Consider the following 17,461-nt stretch of genomic DNA (forward strand, 5'->3'; position numbering starts at 1 on the left):
AGCCGATACAATGGGGACATCTCAGGCAGAAATGTTACTTTGTTACATTGTGTCTTGAACTAAACACAACACAACACACTTCAAGCTGTATGATGCAACTGTTTTGGGAAGTCTCTAAAATATAGAACAAAAATATCACCATGGAGATAAAAAAAAGAGAGAAAGAACCCTATGTGCCTTGCAGAAGCTTCTCCTCTTTGTGTGTCTTTGCAATAATGGAGCCCATTAACTGCTGATGGAGTCATGCTGGGCTCCAGTTCTTGCCGCCGCCTTCGGGAAGAGCAGCTACTGAGATGTGATGTGAGGGGAAATCCACATTCCGCAAAACTAGATGAAAATAAAAAACCGGGACATACTTTTTAGGCCTGTAGTCTGGGATGCTTCTGTCCAGGGAGATCCTGTCACTGAGCTGGGCGTTGTAGCCGTACTCTTCGTATTTCCCTTCGCCGTCGTGGCTGTCCTCCCCGAGAGAGGCGGCGACTCCTCCCTGACCAAGTCCTCCGGGACCCTCCACCAGCCCCATGGGCTTCGCCAAGCCTGCCCATGAAAAGAAACAAATACATAGCGGATCAGAGCCGGCAGATATAGGTGAGTGTAGAGGGCATGGAGGATGGCAGCTGATTGACATGTGACGGTTAGCGCAGAGAAGCGACAGTAGCATACGGCAAGGTCCCATCCGGAGGGGATGATTGGACTGTCAATGACAGAGCGGCGAGACGGCCGCATGGACAAGGACATGACCGTGTTTGGCAGAGAAGCTGAGAGCCAATGTGGATGGTTTAAAGCAGTGGTACCCAACCTTTTTGTAGCTGGGAACCGGTCAACACTTGAACATTTGTCCCACGGACCGGGGGGAGGGGGGGGGTTTCATAAAGAAATATAATCATGTGTGCTTACGGACTGTATCCCTGCAGACTGTATTGATCTATATTGATATATAATGTATATATTGTGTTTTTTATGTTGATTTAATAAATTATTATTATTATTATTTTTTTTTTTTTTTTGACTGTATCCCTGCAGACTGTATTGATCTATATTGATATATAATGTATATATTGTCTTTTTTATGTTGATTTAATAAATTATTTTATTTTAATTATTTATTTATTTATTTTTTTGACTGTATCCCTGCAGACTGTATTGATCTATATTGATATATAATGTATATATTGTGTTTTTTATGTTGATTTAATCAATTATTTTTATTTTTATTTTATCTTTTTTATTTTTTTTGACTGTATCCCTGCAGACTGTATTGATCTATATTGATATATAATGTATATATTGTGTTTTTTATGTTGATTTAATCAATTATTTTTATTTTTATTTTATCTTTTTTATTTTTTTTTACTGTATCCCTGCAGACTGTATTGATCTATATTGACATATAATGTATATATTGTGTTTTTTATTTTGATTAAATAAATTATTTTATTTTATTTATTTATTTATTTATTTTTTTGACTGTATCCCTGCAGACTGTATTGATCTATATTGATATATAATGTATATATTGTCTTTTTTATGTTGATTTAATAAATTATCTTATTTTATTTTTTTATTTTTTTTGACTGTATCCCTGCAGACTGTATTGATCTATATTGATATATAATGTATATATTGTGTTTTTTATGTTGATTTAATCAATTATTTTTATTTTTATTTTTTTTTTATTTATTTTTTTTTACTGTATCCCTGCAGACTGTATTGATCTATATCAGGGGTCACCAACGCGGTGCCCGCGGGCACCAGGTAGCCCGTAAGGACCAGATGAGTAGCCCGCTGGCCTGTTCTAAAAATAGCTCAAATAGCAGCACTTACCAGTGAGCTGCATCTATTTTTTAAATTTTATTTATTTACTAGCAAGCTGGTCTCGCTTTGCCCGACATTTTTACATCTAAGAGAGACAAAACTCAAATAGAATTTGAAAATCCAAGAAAATATTTTAAAGACTTGGTTTAAGTCATTATTTTTTTTACTTTGCTTCTTATAACTTTCAGAAAGACAATTTTAGAGAAAAAATACAACCTTAAAAATGATTTTAGGATTTTTAAACACATATACCTTTTTACCTTTTAAATTCCTTCCTCTTCTTTCCTGACAATTTAAATCAATGTTCAGGTAAATGTATTGTTTTTATTGTAAAGAATAATAAATACATTTTAATTTAATTCTTCATTTTAGCTTCTGTTTTTTCAACGAAGAATATTTGTGAAATATTTCTTCAAACTTATTATGATTGAAATTAAAAAAAAAATTCTGGCATATCTAGAAAATCTGTAGAATCACATTTAAATCTTATTTCAAAGTCTTTTGAATTTCTTTTAACATTTTTGTTCTGGAAAATCTAAATGAAATAATGATTCTGGCATATCTAGAAAATCTGTAGAATCACATTTAAATCTTATTTCAAAGTCTTTTGAATTTCTTTTAACATTTTTGTTCTGGAAAATCTAAATGAAATAATGATTTGTCTTTGTTAGAAATATAGCTTTGTCCAATTTGTTATATGTTCTAAAAAAGTGTAGAATGGATTTTAACCTTTTTAAAACATGTCATCAAAATTCTAAAAGTAATCATAATCAGGAAAAATTATTAATGATGTTCCATAATTATTTTTTTTAATTAAAAAAAAAAAAAAGATTCAAATTAGCTAGTTTTTCTCTTCTTTTTTTCGGTTGAATTTTGAATTTTAAAGAGTCGAAATTGAAGATAAACTATGTTTCAAAATTAATTGTCATTTTTTTCGTGTTTTCTCCTCTTTTAAACCGTTCAATTAAGTGTAAATATCATTAATTATTAATAAAAACATAGAGTTAAAGGAAAATGGAGCAAATTGGCTATTTCTGGCAATTTATTTAAGTGTGTATCAAACTGGTAGCCCTTCGCATTAATCACTAGCCAAGAAGTAGCTCTTGCTTTCAAAAAGGTTGGTGACCCCTGATCTATATTGATATATAATGTATATATTGTGTTTTTTTATGTTGATTTAATAAATTATTTTATTTTATTTATTTATTTATTTATTTTTTTGACTGTATCCCTGCAGACTGTATTGATCTATATTGATATATAATGTATATATTGTGTTTTTTATGTTGATTTAATCAATTATTTTTATTTTTATTTTATCGTTTTTATTTTTTTTGACTGTATCCCTGCAGACTGTATTGATCTGTATTGATATATAATGTATTTATTGTGTTTTTTATGTTGATTTAATAAATTAATTTATTTTATTAATTAATGTATTTATTTTTTTGACTGTATCCCTGCAGACTGTATTGATCTATATTGATATATAATGTATATATTGTGTTTTTTATGTTGATTTAATAAATTATTTTTATATTTATTTTATTTTTTTAATTTTGTTTTACTGTATCCCTGCAGACTGTATTGATCTATATTGATATATAATGTATATATTGTGTTTTTATGTTGATTTAATAGATTATTTTATTTTATTTATTTATTTATTTATTTTTTTACTGTATCCCTGCAGACTGTATTGATCTATATTGATATATAATGTATATATTGTGTTTTTTATGTTGATTTAATAAATTATTTTATTTTATTTATTTATTTATTTATTTATTTGACTGTATCCCTGCAGACTGTATTGATCTATATTGATATATAATGTATATATTGTGTTTTTTATGTTGATTTAATCAATTATTTTTATTTTTATTTTATTTTTTTTATTTTTTTTGACTGTATCCCTGCAGACTGTATTGATCTATATCAGGGGTCACCAACGCGGTGCCCGCGGGCACCAGGTCGCCCGTAAGGACCAGATGAGTAGCCCGCTGGCCTGTTCTAAAAATAGCTCAAATAGCAGCACTTACCAGTGAGCTGCCTCTATTTTTTAAATTTTATTTATTTACTAGCAAGCTGGTCTCGCTTTGCCCGACATTTTTACTTCTAAGAGAGACAAAACTCAAATAGAATTTGAAAATCCAAGAAAATATTTTAAAGACTTGGTTTAAGTCATTATTTTTTTTACTTTGCTTCTTATAACTTTCAGAAAGACAATTTTAGAGAAAAAATACAACCTTAAAAATGATTTTAGGATTTTTAAACACATATACCTTTTTACCTTTTAAATTCCTTCCTCTTCTTTCCTGACAATTTAAATCAATGTTCAGGTAAATGTATTGTTTTTATTGTAAAGAATAATAAATACATTTTAATTTAATTCTTCATTTTAGCTTCTGTTTTTTCAACGAAGAATATTTGTGAAATATTTCTTCAAACTTATTATGATTAAAATTCAAAAAAAAAATTCTGGCAAATCTAGAAAATCTGTAGAATCACATTTAAATCTTATTTCAAAGCCTTTTGAATTTCTTTTAACATTTTTGTTCTGGAAAATCTAAATGAAATAATGATTTGTCTTTGTTAGAAATATAGCTTGGTCCAATATGTTATATATTCTAAAAAAGTGTAGAATGGATTTTAACCTTTTTAAAACATGTCATCAAAATTCTAAAAGTAATCATAATCAGGAAAAATTACTAATGATGTTCCATAATTATTTTTTTTAATTAAAAAAAAAAAAAGATTCAAATTAGCTAGTTTTTCTCTTCTTTTTTTCGGTTGAATTTTGAATTTTAAAGAGTCGAAATTGAAGATAAACTATGTTTCAAAATTAATTGTCATTTTTTTCGTGTTAAACCGTTCAATTAAGTGTAAATATCATTAATTATTAATAAAAACATAGAGTTAAAGGTAAATTGAGCAAATTGGCTATTTCTGGCAATTTATTTAAGTGTGTATCAAACTGGTAGCCCTTCGCATTAATCAGTACCCAAGAAGTAGCTCTTGGTTTCAAAAAGGTTGGTGACCCCTGATCTATATTGATATATAATGTATTTATTGTGTTTTTTATGTTGATTTAATAAATAATTTTATTTTATTTATTTATTTTATTTTTTTTGACTGTATCCCTGCAGACTGTATTGATCTATATTGATATATAATGTATATATTGTGTTTTTTATGTTGATTTAATAAATTATTTTTATATTTATTTTTATTTTTTAATTTTTTTTTTACTGTATCCCTGCAGACTGTATTGATCTGTATTGATATATAATGTATATATTGTGTTTTTTATGTTGATTTAATAAATTATTTTATTTTATTTATTTTTTATTTTTTTGACTGTATCCCTGCAGACTGTATTGATCTATATTGATATATAATGTATATATTGTGTTTTTTATGTTGATTTAATAAATTATTGTATTTTATTTTTATTTTATTTTTTTTTGACTGTATCCCTGCAGACTGTATTGATCTATATTGATATATAATGTATATATTGTGTTTTTTATGTTGATTTAATAAATTATTATTATTTTTTTTTATTTATTTATTTTTTTTGACTGTATCCCTGCAGACTGTATTGATCTGTATTGATATATAATGTATATATTGTGTTTTTTATGTTGATTTAATAAATTATTTTATCTTATTTATTTATTTATTTATTTTTTTGACTGTATCCCTGCAGACTGTATTGATCTATATTGATATATAATGTATATATTGTGTTTTTTATGTTGATTTAATAAATTATTTTATTTTATTTATTTATTTATTATTATTTTTTGACTGTATCCCTGCAGACTGTATTGATCTGTATTGATATATAATGTATATATTGTGTTTTTTATGTTGATTTAATAAATTATTTTATTTTATTTTATTTTATTTATTTTTTTTTGACTGTATCCCTGCAGACTGTATTGATCTATATTGATATATAATGTATATATTGTGTTTGTTATGTTGATTTAATAAATTATTAATATTTATTTATTATTTTTTTTATTTTTTTTATTTTTTGTGCGGCCCGGTACCAATCGGTCTGCGGACCGGTACCGGTGGTTGAGGACCAGTGGTTTAAAGCACACTAGTGTGCCGTGAGATACAGTCTGGTGTGCCGTGGGAGATTATGTAATTTCTCCTAATTGGGTTAAAAAAAATGTTTTGCAAACCAGTAATTATAATTTGCAAATAATGTGCCGTTGTTGAGTGTCGGTGCTGTCTAGAGCTCGGCAGAGTAACCGTGTAAGATCAGTAGGTGGCAGCAGGTAAGCTAATTGCTCTGTAGATGTCGGGAACATGGTTTGTGGTGATCACAATATGCAGACGACAGCAGGTAAAAAGGTATCTAATGCTTAAACCAAAAATAACAAAAGGCGAGTGTCAGGTTCAAACACTGATGACATCTATTAAACAAGACAAGAGGCAAAGAATTAAACAGAGACAGAATTCAATTTGGACTCAATTGAGGAGCCACGCCTGGACACACTGTATACCCTTGTACAGTATCTCCAGCACGCTCTGACGAAAAAGGTTTACGTCTCCTCCTTTATTTAGATATTCAGTGTTTACACAACAACACATGTCCCAACAGGAATATGTAAACAGCTCTTGTTTTTGGTCACATTGAAGACAAAAGAAGAAGATGCCTCGGGCTTGGGCTCGTCCTGGATTTGGCTTGAGCAGGTCTTCGATGACGATAGATAACCCCCCCCCACCCCCGTCTCCTCTCATCGTACACAGTGGAATTTTCCAAGCCTTTGACTTGGTGCAACAAAGACAGCTCTCATCTGTTCACTGGAATTGATTGATTGATTGAGACTTTTATTAGTAGGTTGCACAGTGAAGTACATATTCCGTACAATTGACCACTAAATGGTAACACCCGAATAAGTTTTTCAACTTGTTTAAGTCGGGGTCCACTTAAATTGATTCATGATACAGATATATAATAAGAACTCAGAACGGAAAGTTTTTTGATAATTTACATACAATTTTTCTGACAGCGAGTGCCGCTTAGAAAAAGGCATTGAAGCTTAGGGAAGGCTACACAAAACCAAACTAAAACTGCACCGGCTGCAAAGTAAACAAAAACAGAATGCTGGACGACAGCAAAGACTTGCAGCGTGTGGAGCAGACGGCGTCCACAAAGTACATCCGTACATGACAATCAACAATGTCCACACAAAGAAGGAGAAAAACAACTTAAATGGTCTTGATTGCTAAAACAAAGTAGACAACAGAATAAATCTGCGCCCAAGACCCAACGTCCAGGTCGATGATTTTATGTTATCCTGAAGAATTTTGAGGTAATCCTCATTTTTCATTGTCCCATTTACTCTCTGTAAAGCAGCACTTCCATTGGCAGCAAAACAGGCCCAGAGCATAATACTACCACCACCATACTTGACGGTAGGTGTGATGTTCCTGGGATTAAAGGCCTCACCTTTTCTCCTCCAAACATATTGCTGGGTATTGTGGCCAAACAGCTCTATTCTTGTTTCATCTGACCACAGAACTTTCCTCCAGAAGGTCTTATCTTTGTCCATGTGATGTCAATCTCCATGTTTTTTGTGACCAACAAGTATGTGCTCCAATCAGTCTATCACAAAAAAAATATAGGTTGTAGAAATGATTAGCAGTGTTGTGCTATCAAGACTGCAAGTTTTAATACACATGAAGGTTTAGTAGATCATGTTTAGTTTCCACAGCACCCCGGGTTTGGGATGATATTAGGGATACATCGGTACAAAAACAAGCTAATCAATCATATTGTTCTCAGTGTTATCTGCCGATAATGGTATCGGTTAAGGTATTGCGGTGGTGCACAGAGCAACGACCTTAATTGCTTGCTTAGTTTGTCCAGAGTGTTTTTTTTTTTTTTTTAAGCTTCAGATTGTAAGTAAAGCTACGAGCAATGGAAGACCGGGCTTTCTGCTCCGCCGCTCCCAGTCTGTGGAACGCTCTACCTGACCACCTGAGGGCACCGCAGACTGTGGATGCTTTTAAAAAAAGGCTTAAAACCCCCCTTTTAAAAAAAAAAAAAAAAAAGCCTTTTTATAGATATATGCATACTAGTTTTAGCTATTTGGCTGTTGTAGTTTTTATTTTTATTTATTTTGTATTATATTTTTATTTTTTTAATACACTGTAGCACTTTGAGTTTGTTTACTCAATGTAAAGTGCTTTTTACAAATAAAATCTATTATTATTATTGTAAATATGCAATTTTGAAGGACTGTAAAGTGCTTGTTGTGCGAAGAGGGAGTGAGGCTTCTTTCTTTAATAATGCTAATCTAATATTTACACAGTCACACAGCGTTTACACCACAACATAGCCAGCTATACCCAGTTTATAATATCACTGATTCTGTAAGTCCTGAGTTACATACTTTGCATTTTACTTTGTCCTATAATGGATGTTTGTGCCTCCGTCATTCGTATGGACACGAAATACGACTGCATCATGCATGATAAGATTATAAGAAACTGCTTAACTCTCAGCTGTGCTTTTACTTTTATGAATTCAATGATCCTCTCACACATATCTTATGGCTTAACTCCATGGTCCCTGGCACACCAGTCATCAATCAAGACCATTGAGTGTCTTTATAACCGCGCCTTGAAAGTCCTAGACAAGAAGACTATACCATATCATCATTGCCAAATTTTTACCAAATACAATATTTTAAGTTTTGCCAATTTTATTTCGTCAAACACAGTCAAACTGGTTTTTAAATGCTTGGATAACTCTGCTCACCAATTGCTCTGCAAGGCAATTACAAGACTGCAAAGTGGTACCAGATCTACCACCCGAGCAACGTCAAAAGGCAACTGTTGCGTTCCATTCCGTAAAACATCTTTTTGCCCAGACTGCCTTTTCAATAAAAGGAGCACAACTATGGAACCCTCTACCTGACACTTTGAAATGTATACCTGCACTTGTCACTCTCAAAAAACCAACAAAATTGTGGCTAGTTGAGCAACAATCGTGTTCCCATGTTTAGTTTTTACAAATTCTTACTAATTGTTTTTTATCTAGTCTGCGTTATTATTAGTATTATTATTATTGGCTTTTATCTAGTTTGCACTTTGTCTGTATTATTACTATTAATTATTACTACTACTATTATTAGCCCCATAATACACCTGCTGTGAACCTGTTTTTATGTTTTTATATTTTATTTATTTATTTTTTATCGTGTTCTGTTTGTGTTGTGTTGTGTTTGCTCGGTTCTCGTATTATTTTTAACCTGCCCATTGTACAGTACTTTGGCTACCCCTGTGGTAAATTTTAAATGGGCTTTATAAATTAAGTTGATTTGATTTGATTTGATTACTATTATTATTACTACCTGACACTTTGAAATGTATACCTGCACTTGTCACTTTCAAAAAGCCAACAAAATTGTGGCTAGTTGAGCAACAATCGGGTTCCCATGTTTAGTTTTTACAAATACTTACTAATTGTTTTTTATTTAGTCTGCGTTATTAATATTATTATTATTATTGGCTTTTATCTAGTTTGCACTTTGTATTATTACTATTAATTATTACTACTACTATTATTACTATTATTACTACCTGACACTTTGAAATGTATACCTGCACTTGTCACTTTCAAAAAACCAACAAAATTGTGGCTAGTTGAGCAACAATCGTGTTCCCATGTTTAGTTTTTACAAATTCTTACTAATTGTTTTTTATCTAGTCTGCGTTATTATCATTATTATTATTATTATTATTGGCTTTTATCTAGTTTGCACTTTGTCTGTATTATTACTATTAATTATTACTACTACTATTATTACTATTATTATTACTACCTGACACTTTGAAATGTATACCTGCACTTGTCACTTTCAAAAAAAACAACAACATTGTGGCTAGTTGAGCAACAATCGTGTTCCCATGTTTAGTTTTTACAAATTCTTACTAATTGTTTTTTATCTAGTCTGCGTTGTTATTATTATTATTATTATTGGCTTTTATCTAGTTTGCACTTTGTCTGTATTATTACTATCAATTATTACTACTACTATTATTACTTTTATTATTACTACCTGACACTTTGAAATGTATACTTGCACTTGTCACTTTAAAAAAAAAAAAAAAATTGTGGCTAGTTGAGCAACAATCGTGTTCCCATGTTTAGTTTTTACAAATACTTACTAATTGTTTTTTATTTAGTCTGCGTTATTATTATTATTATTATTATTGGCTTTTATCTAGTTTGCACTTTGTATTATTACTATTAATTATTACTACTACTATTATTACTATTATTATTACTACCTGACACTTTGAAATGTATACCTGCACTTGTTACTTTACAAAAACCAACAAAAGTGTGGGTAGTTGAGCAACAATCGTGTTCTAATGTTTAGTTTTTACAAATTCTTACTAATTGTTTTTTATCTAGTCTGCGTTATTATCATTATTATTATTATTATTATTATTGGCTTTTATCTAGTTTGCACTTTGTCTGTATTATTACTATTAATTATTACTGCTACTATTATTACTATTATTATTACTACCTGACACTTTGAAATGTATACCTGCACTTGTCACTTTCAAAAAACCAACAAAATTGTGGCTAGTTGAGCAACAATCATGTTCCCATGTTTAGTTTTTACAAATTCTTACTAATTGTTTTTTATCTAGTCTGCGTTATTATTATTATTATTATTGGCTTTTATCTAGTTTGCACTTCGTCTGTATTATTACTATTATCATTGTTATCGACTCATCTTTTATTTTCCTATTTTAATGATGTTGGATCTGTGTTGTTGTTGTTGTTGTTGGGGACAAGTGTTGTTGTCAGGTTCAAACACTGATGACATCTATTAAACAAGACAATAGGCAAAGAATTAAACAGAGACATAATTCAATTTGGACTCAATATTGAGGAGAGTCGTCTGTACGCTGTACCCTTGCACAGTATCTCAGCACGCTCTGCCAAAAGATTGCACGCCTCCTTCTTTTATTTCGGACCCTCCCCGACCACATGGCCACCGCTGTTTCCAAAGGACAAAGGTTTGTATAATAGTTCAAAAAGAGGTTCATAAAATAGTTCAAAAAGAGGTCCATAAAATTGTTCAAAAAGAGTTCAATAAAATAGTTCAAAAAGAGTTCCATAAAATACTTCAAAAAGAGGTCGTCTGGAAATTGGGCAGATCCTGCCATCTCTCTGCTTTGAAGTCCTTGGGTTAAAACAATATATTCCTGTTGATTACCACACATGAGAGAAAACAGAAAACCCTTCATGTGGCTCTCCCCCTTACACAGTGGAGTTTTACGAGCCGTCTTCTTGGTAGGTTTCAAAGACGGCTTTTGTCTTCTCACCGGGCCCTCAAATGTAACACAAAGTTTTTGTGATCATTTAGAAACAATTATTCTAACAGTTGTAAATTAGCTTAGGCTACAAACATTATGATGCATACATTGGATAACTGTTTCTGTATCTGTCCGGTTGCGTACGACCAGCTCTTCCTCCAATTGGGAATTCAAATTGCTAGTCTCTCCCAGGTTCTTTCGCTGGCACATAAGCTGAAGTTTAAATTGATCACCAGGCAGTAGTTGGTATTTTCTGGTTTGTTCTCAAAGCTTTGAAAACAAACGTGAGACCAATCCAGTACAGAAGCGTTCACTAGCGCGGCTAAGATCGATCCCCCCCCCCCAAACCCACGGAAGTGCTGTGTTCTTCCCTCTGTCCCTCGCTCCCACTCCCCTTGTTATGGCTACTCCCTTAGTTATCTCTAGTCCCTGCATACCAAACTATCAAGGCCGACACACAGTACTTGCAGACCAAAAGAGCACAATTGGAAGAACACAGCTGTTTGGTAATATGACTATAAAAATAAAGAAGTAACACTTAAAGATGGATATATGAAAAAATCTGCTTCCGTCAGTCCCTATTTCAAATAAACCTTTATATATGGACTGAAACATTGCAAATGAAGTATGCAAAGGGAATTACCTAACAACAATGCCTTTAAGCTCGAACTCTCATAGAGTGTTGATGCTGTTGTGGATTTAGGCTTAAACCTTTAATCCATCACCAGATGTTGGTTGCATTGTTGCCCTAATGGAACGGTGATCATAAATCACTGCAGACTCCACAATGAAGAGGCAGTGCGGAGCACCAGAAACTCAATACAGCTTGGGGCACGCAGGTCCCTAAAAACCACAAAGAGACGTCGGCCGTTCCCTGCAACGCATTAGCCGTCCTTCGCCTGACAGAATTAATTATGGGATTTTATATGTCAAACCTAAAATACCTCTCTGCTCCCATTAAGGTGACTCATCACCACAATAACTTTGAAGAGACGTCACTTTGATGCTGTGACATTTTCTAAAGGGGATAGGGAATAGGACATTTAGTGCCCTAGTGCAGTGTTTTTCAACCTTTTTTAAGCCAAGGCACATTTTTTGCGTTGAAAAAATACAGAGGCACACCACCAGCAGAAATCATTAATAAAGGAAACTCAGGTGACAGTAAAAAGTCGTTGTCGCAATTATTGGATATGACTTTGAACCATAACCAAGAATGCATCACTATAGCTCTTGTCTACTACCCTGTGACTTATTTGGAGTTTTTTGCTGGTTTCCTGTGTGTAGTTTTTTAGTTCTTGTCTTGCGCTCCTATTTTGGTGGCTTTTTCTCTGTTTTTGGTATTTTCCTGAAGCATGTTCATGTCTTCCTTTGAGCGATATTTTCCCGCATCTACTTTGTTTTAGCAATCAAGAATAGTTCAGTTGTTTTTATCCTTCTTTGTGGGGACATTGTTGATTGTCATGTCATGTTCGGATGTACATTGTGGACGCCGTCTTTGCTCCACAGTAAGTCTTTGCTGTCGTCCAGCATTCTGTTTTTGTTTACCGCAATTTTCGGAGTATAACTCGCTCCGGAGTATAAGTCGCACCGGCCGAAAATGCATAATAAAGAAGGAAAAAAACATATATAAGTCGCACTGGAGTATAAGTCGCATTTTTGGGGGAAAGTATTTGATAAAAGCCAACACCAAGAATAGACATTTGAAAGGCAATTTAAAATAAATAAAGAATAGTGAACAACAGGCTGAATAAGTGTACGTTATATAACGGCCGGGTTAACTTATAAATAACCAACTGAGAAGGTGCCTGGTATGTTAACGTAACATATTATGGTAAGAGTCATTCAAATAACTATAACATATACAACATGCTATACGTTTACCAAACCATCTGTCACTCCTAATCGCTAAATCCCATGAAATCTTATACGTCTAGTCTCTTACGTGAATGAGATCAATAATATTATTTGATATTTGACGCTAATGTGTTAATAATTTCACACATAAGTCGCTCCTGAGTATAAGTCGCACCCCCGGGCAAACTATGAAACAAACTGCGACTTATAGTCCGAAAAATACAGTACTTTGTAGCCAGTTCAGTTTTAGTTTCGTTCTGCATAGCCTTCCCTAAGCTTCAATGCCTTTTCTTAGGGGCACTCACCTTTTGTATATTTTTGGTTTAAGCATCAGTTACCTTTTTACCTGCTTGCTGCCTCCCGCTGTTTCAGACATCTACAAAGCAATTAGCTACTTGCTGCCACCTACTGATATGGAAGAGTATTACACGGTTACTCTGCCGAGCTCTAGACAGTACAGACACTCAACAATAACAAATCATTTGCAGACTATAATTACTGCTTTGCAAAAAATATTTTTAAACCAAATAGGTGAAATTAGACTCTCTCCTCAAAGCAGAGAGATGGCAGGATCTGCCCAATTTCCAGACGACTTCTTTTTGAAGTATTTTACGAACTCTTTTTGAACTATTTTATGGACCTCTTTTTGAAGTATTTTACCAACTCTTTTTGAACTATTTTATGGAACTCTTTTTGAACTATTTTATGGACCTCTTTTTGAACTATTTTATGGACCTCTTTTTGAACTATCATACGAACCTTTGTCCTTTGAAAACAGCGGTGGCCATGTGGTCGGGGAGGGTCCAAAATAAAAGAAGGAAGCATGCAATCTTTTGGCAGAGTGTGCTGAGATACTGTTCAAAGGTACAGTGTACAGACGACTCTCCTCAATATTGAGTCCAAATTGAATTATGTCTCTGTTTAATTCTTTGACTCTTGTCTTGTTTAATAGATGTCATCAGTGTTTGAACCTGACGGCACACCAGACGTTATCTCACGGCACACTAGTGGTTGAAAAACACTGCCCTAGTACGATCCCTTACTTCTAAACTCTCGCTCTCTTTACTAAAACATTATATGATGAAAAAGAATGCCACACCTCTCCCTTTACTATTATTCTGTTGTATATATTCTTGACAATTAGCATCCTCTGCAGTGGATATTGTTTTTTTGTCTATGTATTTATTGAAAAAATATCCCTGTCCATAGCCCTGTGCTGCTTTCAGGGGCCTACCAAAAAAAAGCTAGTCAAAGATCTTGGGGTTCATCCGTCCAGTGACCCCACCTGGAACCACAACCACTCGTGCATCTCTACTTCCTCCGTGCTCTAATAGACACCATCCTTAGAAGTTTCTACAGATGTGTGGTGGAGAGTACCCTCAGCATCAGCAGTGCACAGCTGAAAAGAGGGCTCATCACCCATGATCCCACCCACCCAGCATCACCCTCTCTTTGACCCGCTCCCCTCAAGCAGGAGTTCGCAGAGCATCCTGAGTAGGACCAGCAGACTGAGCAACGGCTTTTTTGTTCTGGAAGCTGCTACCCTGCGGGACTTTGATGGTGCTTTGTAGCAATAGATACCAATCTTGACTTGTTAGAATAATTATGTGTAAGTAATATCACACAACTCTTATGCTTAAAGGCCGTTGCTATAGTTATTACCAATAGTGCTGAAGTTGTACTTTTCTATCTGCGCAAAGGGACAACTTGCAATCCGAGATTACGAGACGTCTCGTGTCAGTGTTTGTGTCCAGAACGTCGAGTACCGTGACGCAGACAAAGCAGAGACAGGGCGATATCACGAGTGTCAGCACGTTTCCATTTCTGAATAATCATGTATTGTGTCTAACTGGGGCTGCTGAAATGACCCCCCCCTTCCTTCAGAAGCAGCCTCAGTGATGTAACCAGGGACCTCCCAAATAAATAGAGGAGCACGTGGGTCTGGACCTTAGAGCGGGGTGGGAGATTGTAACTGAGTGCGCAGCCCCAAACGTCTCTCCTCATTGAGCCAAATTGAACTCTGCCTCTGCATGATTCCTTGCTTCTTGTCTGTTTAATAGATGTCATCAGTGTTTCATTACAGGATGAGTGCCATTCCCCGATCCCTCCATTTTTAGCATGTTGTATTTAAACGCATGTTGGGTCATTTGTTTAAAACTTGGTAACAAATGAATCTAATAAGTCGTCGTAGTGTATTTTGAAGTGACATTTGCTAGCGAGCACCCCGGTTGGAGTCTCTTTACTCATCTTTGCAGTGACGTATGCATTGGCCTGATCATTGACCGTATAATAACGCACACCTTTCAGGTAACTATCCACAGTTAAAAAAAAATGAGCATGTACAGTCAAAATGAATTGTGTGATTAATCTGCATATATTTGTGTGTCCATTAAGTCAAAAGACATCAGTGCCTCACCTGGCTTGAACCTCATCGTACTTTTCACTGGCAACAAGGTCATGTTTTGCATTCCACCCCCCCCCACCCCCCCCACCCCCCCATGCTCTGCCCCTCTACAACGGTGGGTGGAAGTGTTTTTGTGTAAACTAGCAGAATAATGTTGGACAACCATCATGTGGTTCAACAAAATTGAACTGGCTTTATTTTCCATAACAACAGATGGACACGCACGTGCACTCAAGCACACACACACGCACGCACACACACACACACACACACACACACACTAGAAACAGCACGGATGCACCATCCACATTTTGCACGGCCGTAAACCATAATTGAGCTGAAGGGAAAATGGGCTTCTCCCATGAGAGGGATTCAACAACTCCTGCATGAGTCAGTCAGAGTGGTGGCATTTGGACAATTATGGGTGGGACTCGTGTCATGGTGCAACTTCCTGGCATTGCAGCCATGTCAGGAAACAACACAGATACCCTCCACAGCCCGGAGGCTTGCGAGGGAGGACCACGTATCTGCACAAAACTTAGACGCGGAACATTGCACGCTACCTTTTGTTTTTTGTTGGCTGTGGGTTTTTTTTGGCTACCTTTTTTTTCAGTATCTGATTGAGAGACAATTCATTACAGGATGAGTGCTACAAGAGATGAAAAATGACATATTCTAAATCAGGGGTCACCAACCTTTTTGAAAGCAAGAGCTACTTCTTGGGTACTGATTAATGCGAAGGGCTACCAGTTTGATACACACTTAAATAAATTGCCAGAAATAGCCAATTTGCTCAATTTACCTTTAACTCTATGCTTTTATTAATAATTAATGATATTTACACTTAATTAATCGGTTTAAAAGAGGAGAAAACACGAAAAAAATGACAATTAATTTTGAAACACAGTTTATCTTCAATTTCGACTCTTTAAAATTCAAAATTCAACCGAAAAAAAGAAGAGAAAAACTAACTAATTTGAATCTTTTTGAAAAAATTAAAAAAATAATTTATGGAACATCATTAGTAATTTTTCCTGATTAAGATTAATTTTAGAATTTTGATGACATGTTTTAAAAAGGTTAAAATCCAATCTACACTTTGTTAGAATATATAACAAATTGAACCAAGCTATATTTCTAACAAAGACAAATCATTATTTCTTCTAGATTTTGCAGAACAAAAATTTTAAAAGAAATTCAAAAGACTTTGAAATAAGATTTAAATTTGATTCTACAGATTTTCTAAATTTGCCAGAATATTTTTTTTGAATTTTAATCATAATAAGTTTGAAGAAATATTTCACAAATATTCTTTGTCGAAAAAACAGAAGCTAAAATGAATAATTAAATCAAAATGTATTTATTATTCTTTACAATAAAAACAATACATTTACCTGAACATTGATTTAAATTGTCAGGAAAGAAGAGGAAGGAATTTAAAAGGTAAATAGGTATATGTGTTTAAAAATGCTAAAATCATTTTTAAGGTTGTATTTTTTCTCTAAAATTGTCTTTCTAAAAGTTATAATAAGCAAAGTAAAAAAATTAATGAATTTATTTAAACAAGTGAAGACCAAGTCTTTAAAATGTTTTCTTGGATTTTCAAATTCTATTTGAGTTTTGTCTCTTAGAATTAAAAATGTCGGGCAAAGCGAGACCAGCTTGCTAGTAAATAAATACAATTTAAAAAATAGAGGCAGCTCACTGGTAAGTGCTGCTTTTTGAGCTATTTTTAGAACAGGCCAGCGGGCTACTCATCTGGTCCTTACGGGCTACCTGGTGCCCGCGGGCACCACGTTGGTGACCCCTGTTCTAAATGATCAAGACAGTAGTCAGTTTAGCTTTACAATACACCCGATACATATTTAATTATGTTGCAGGAAATGTCAGGGTGTTTTTTCTATCTGGCAACATATATTCATATATCTAAGTATGTCCACTGATGCATGGACACATCTCTATTTAAGCTCCAGAAAAAGGCAATTAGAATAATACATTATGCCCCATATAGAGCACATACCA

General features: G+C 33.8%; 1 protein-coding gene across 1 annotated transcript in view; it reads right to left on the minus strand.

The window, feature by feature from the left end:
- Positions 1-17,461, minus strand: part of galnt9 (polypeptide N-acetylgalactosaminyltransferase 9) — a 230,961-nt gene that overhangs the window by 197,748 nt on the left and 15,752 nt on the right. The window contains exon 2 of the mRNA XM_062051655.1: positions 357-537. Coding sequence (XP_061907639.1) covers positions 357-537 — 181 coding nt within the window. The remainder of the gene's footprint in view (positions 1-356; positions 538-17,461) is intronic.

The sequence above is a fragment of the Entelurus aequoreus genome, linkage group LG06 (assembly GCF_033978785.1).
Source record: "Entelurus aequoreus isolate RoL-2023_Sb linkage group LG06, RoL_Eaeq_v1.1, whole genome shotgun sequence".
Lineage (NCBI taxonomy): Eukaryota > Metazoa > Chordata > Actinopteri > Syngnathiformes > Syngnathidae > Entelurus > Entelurus aequoreus.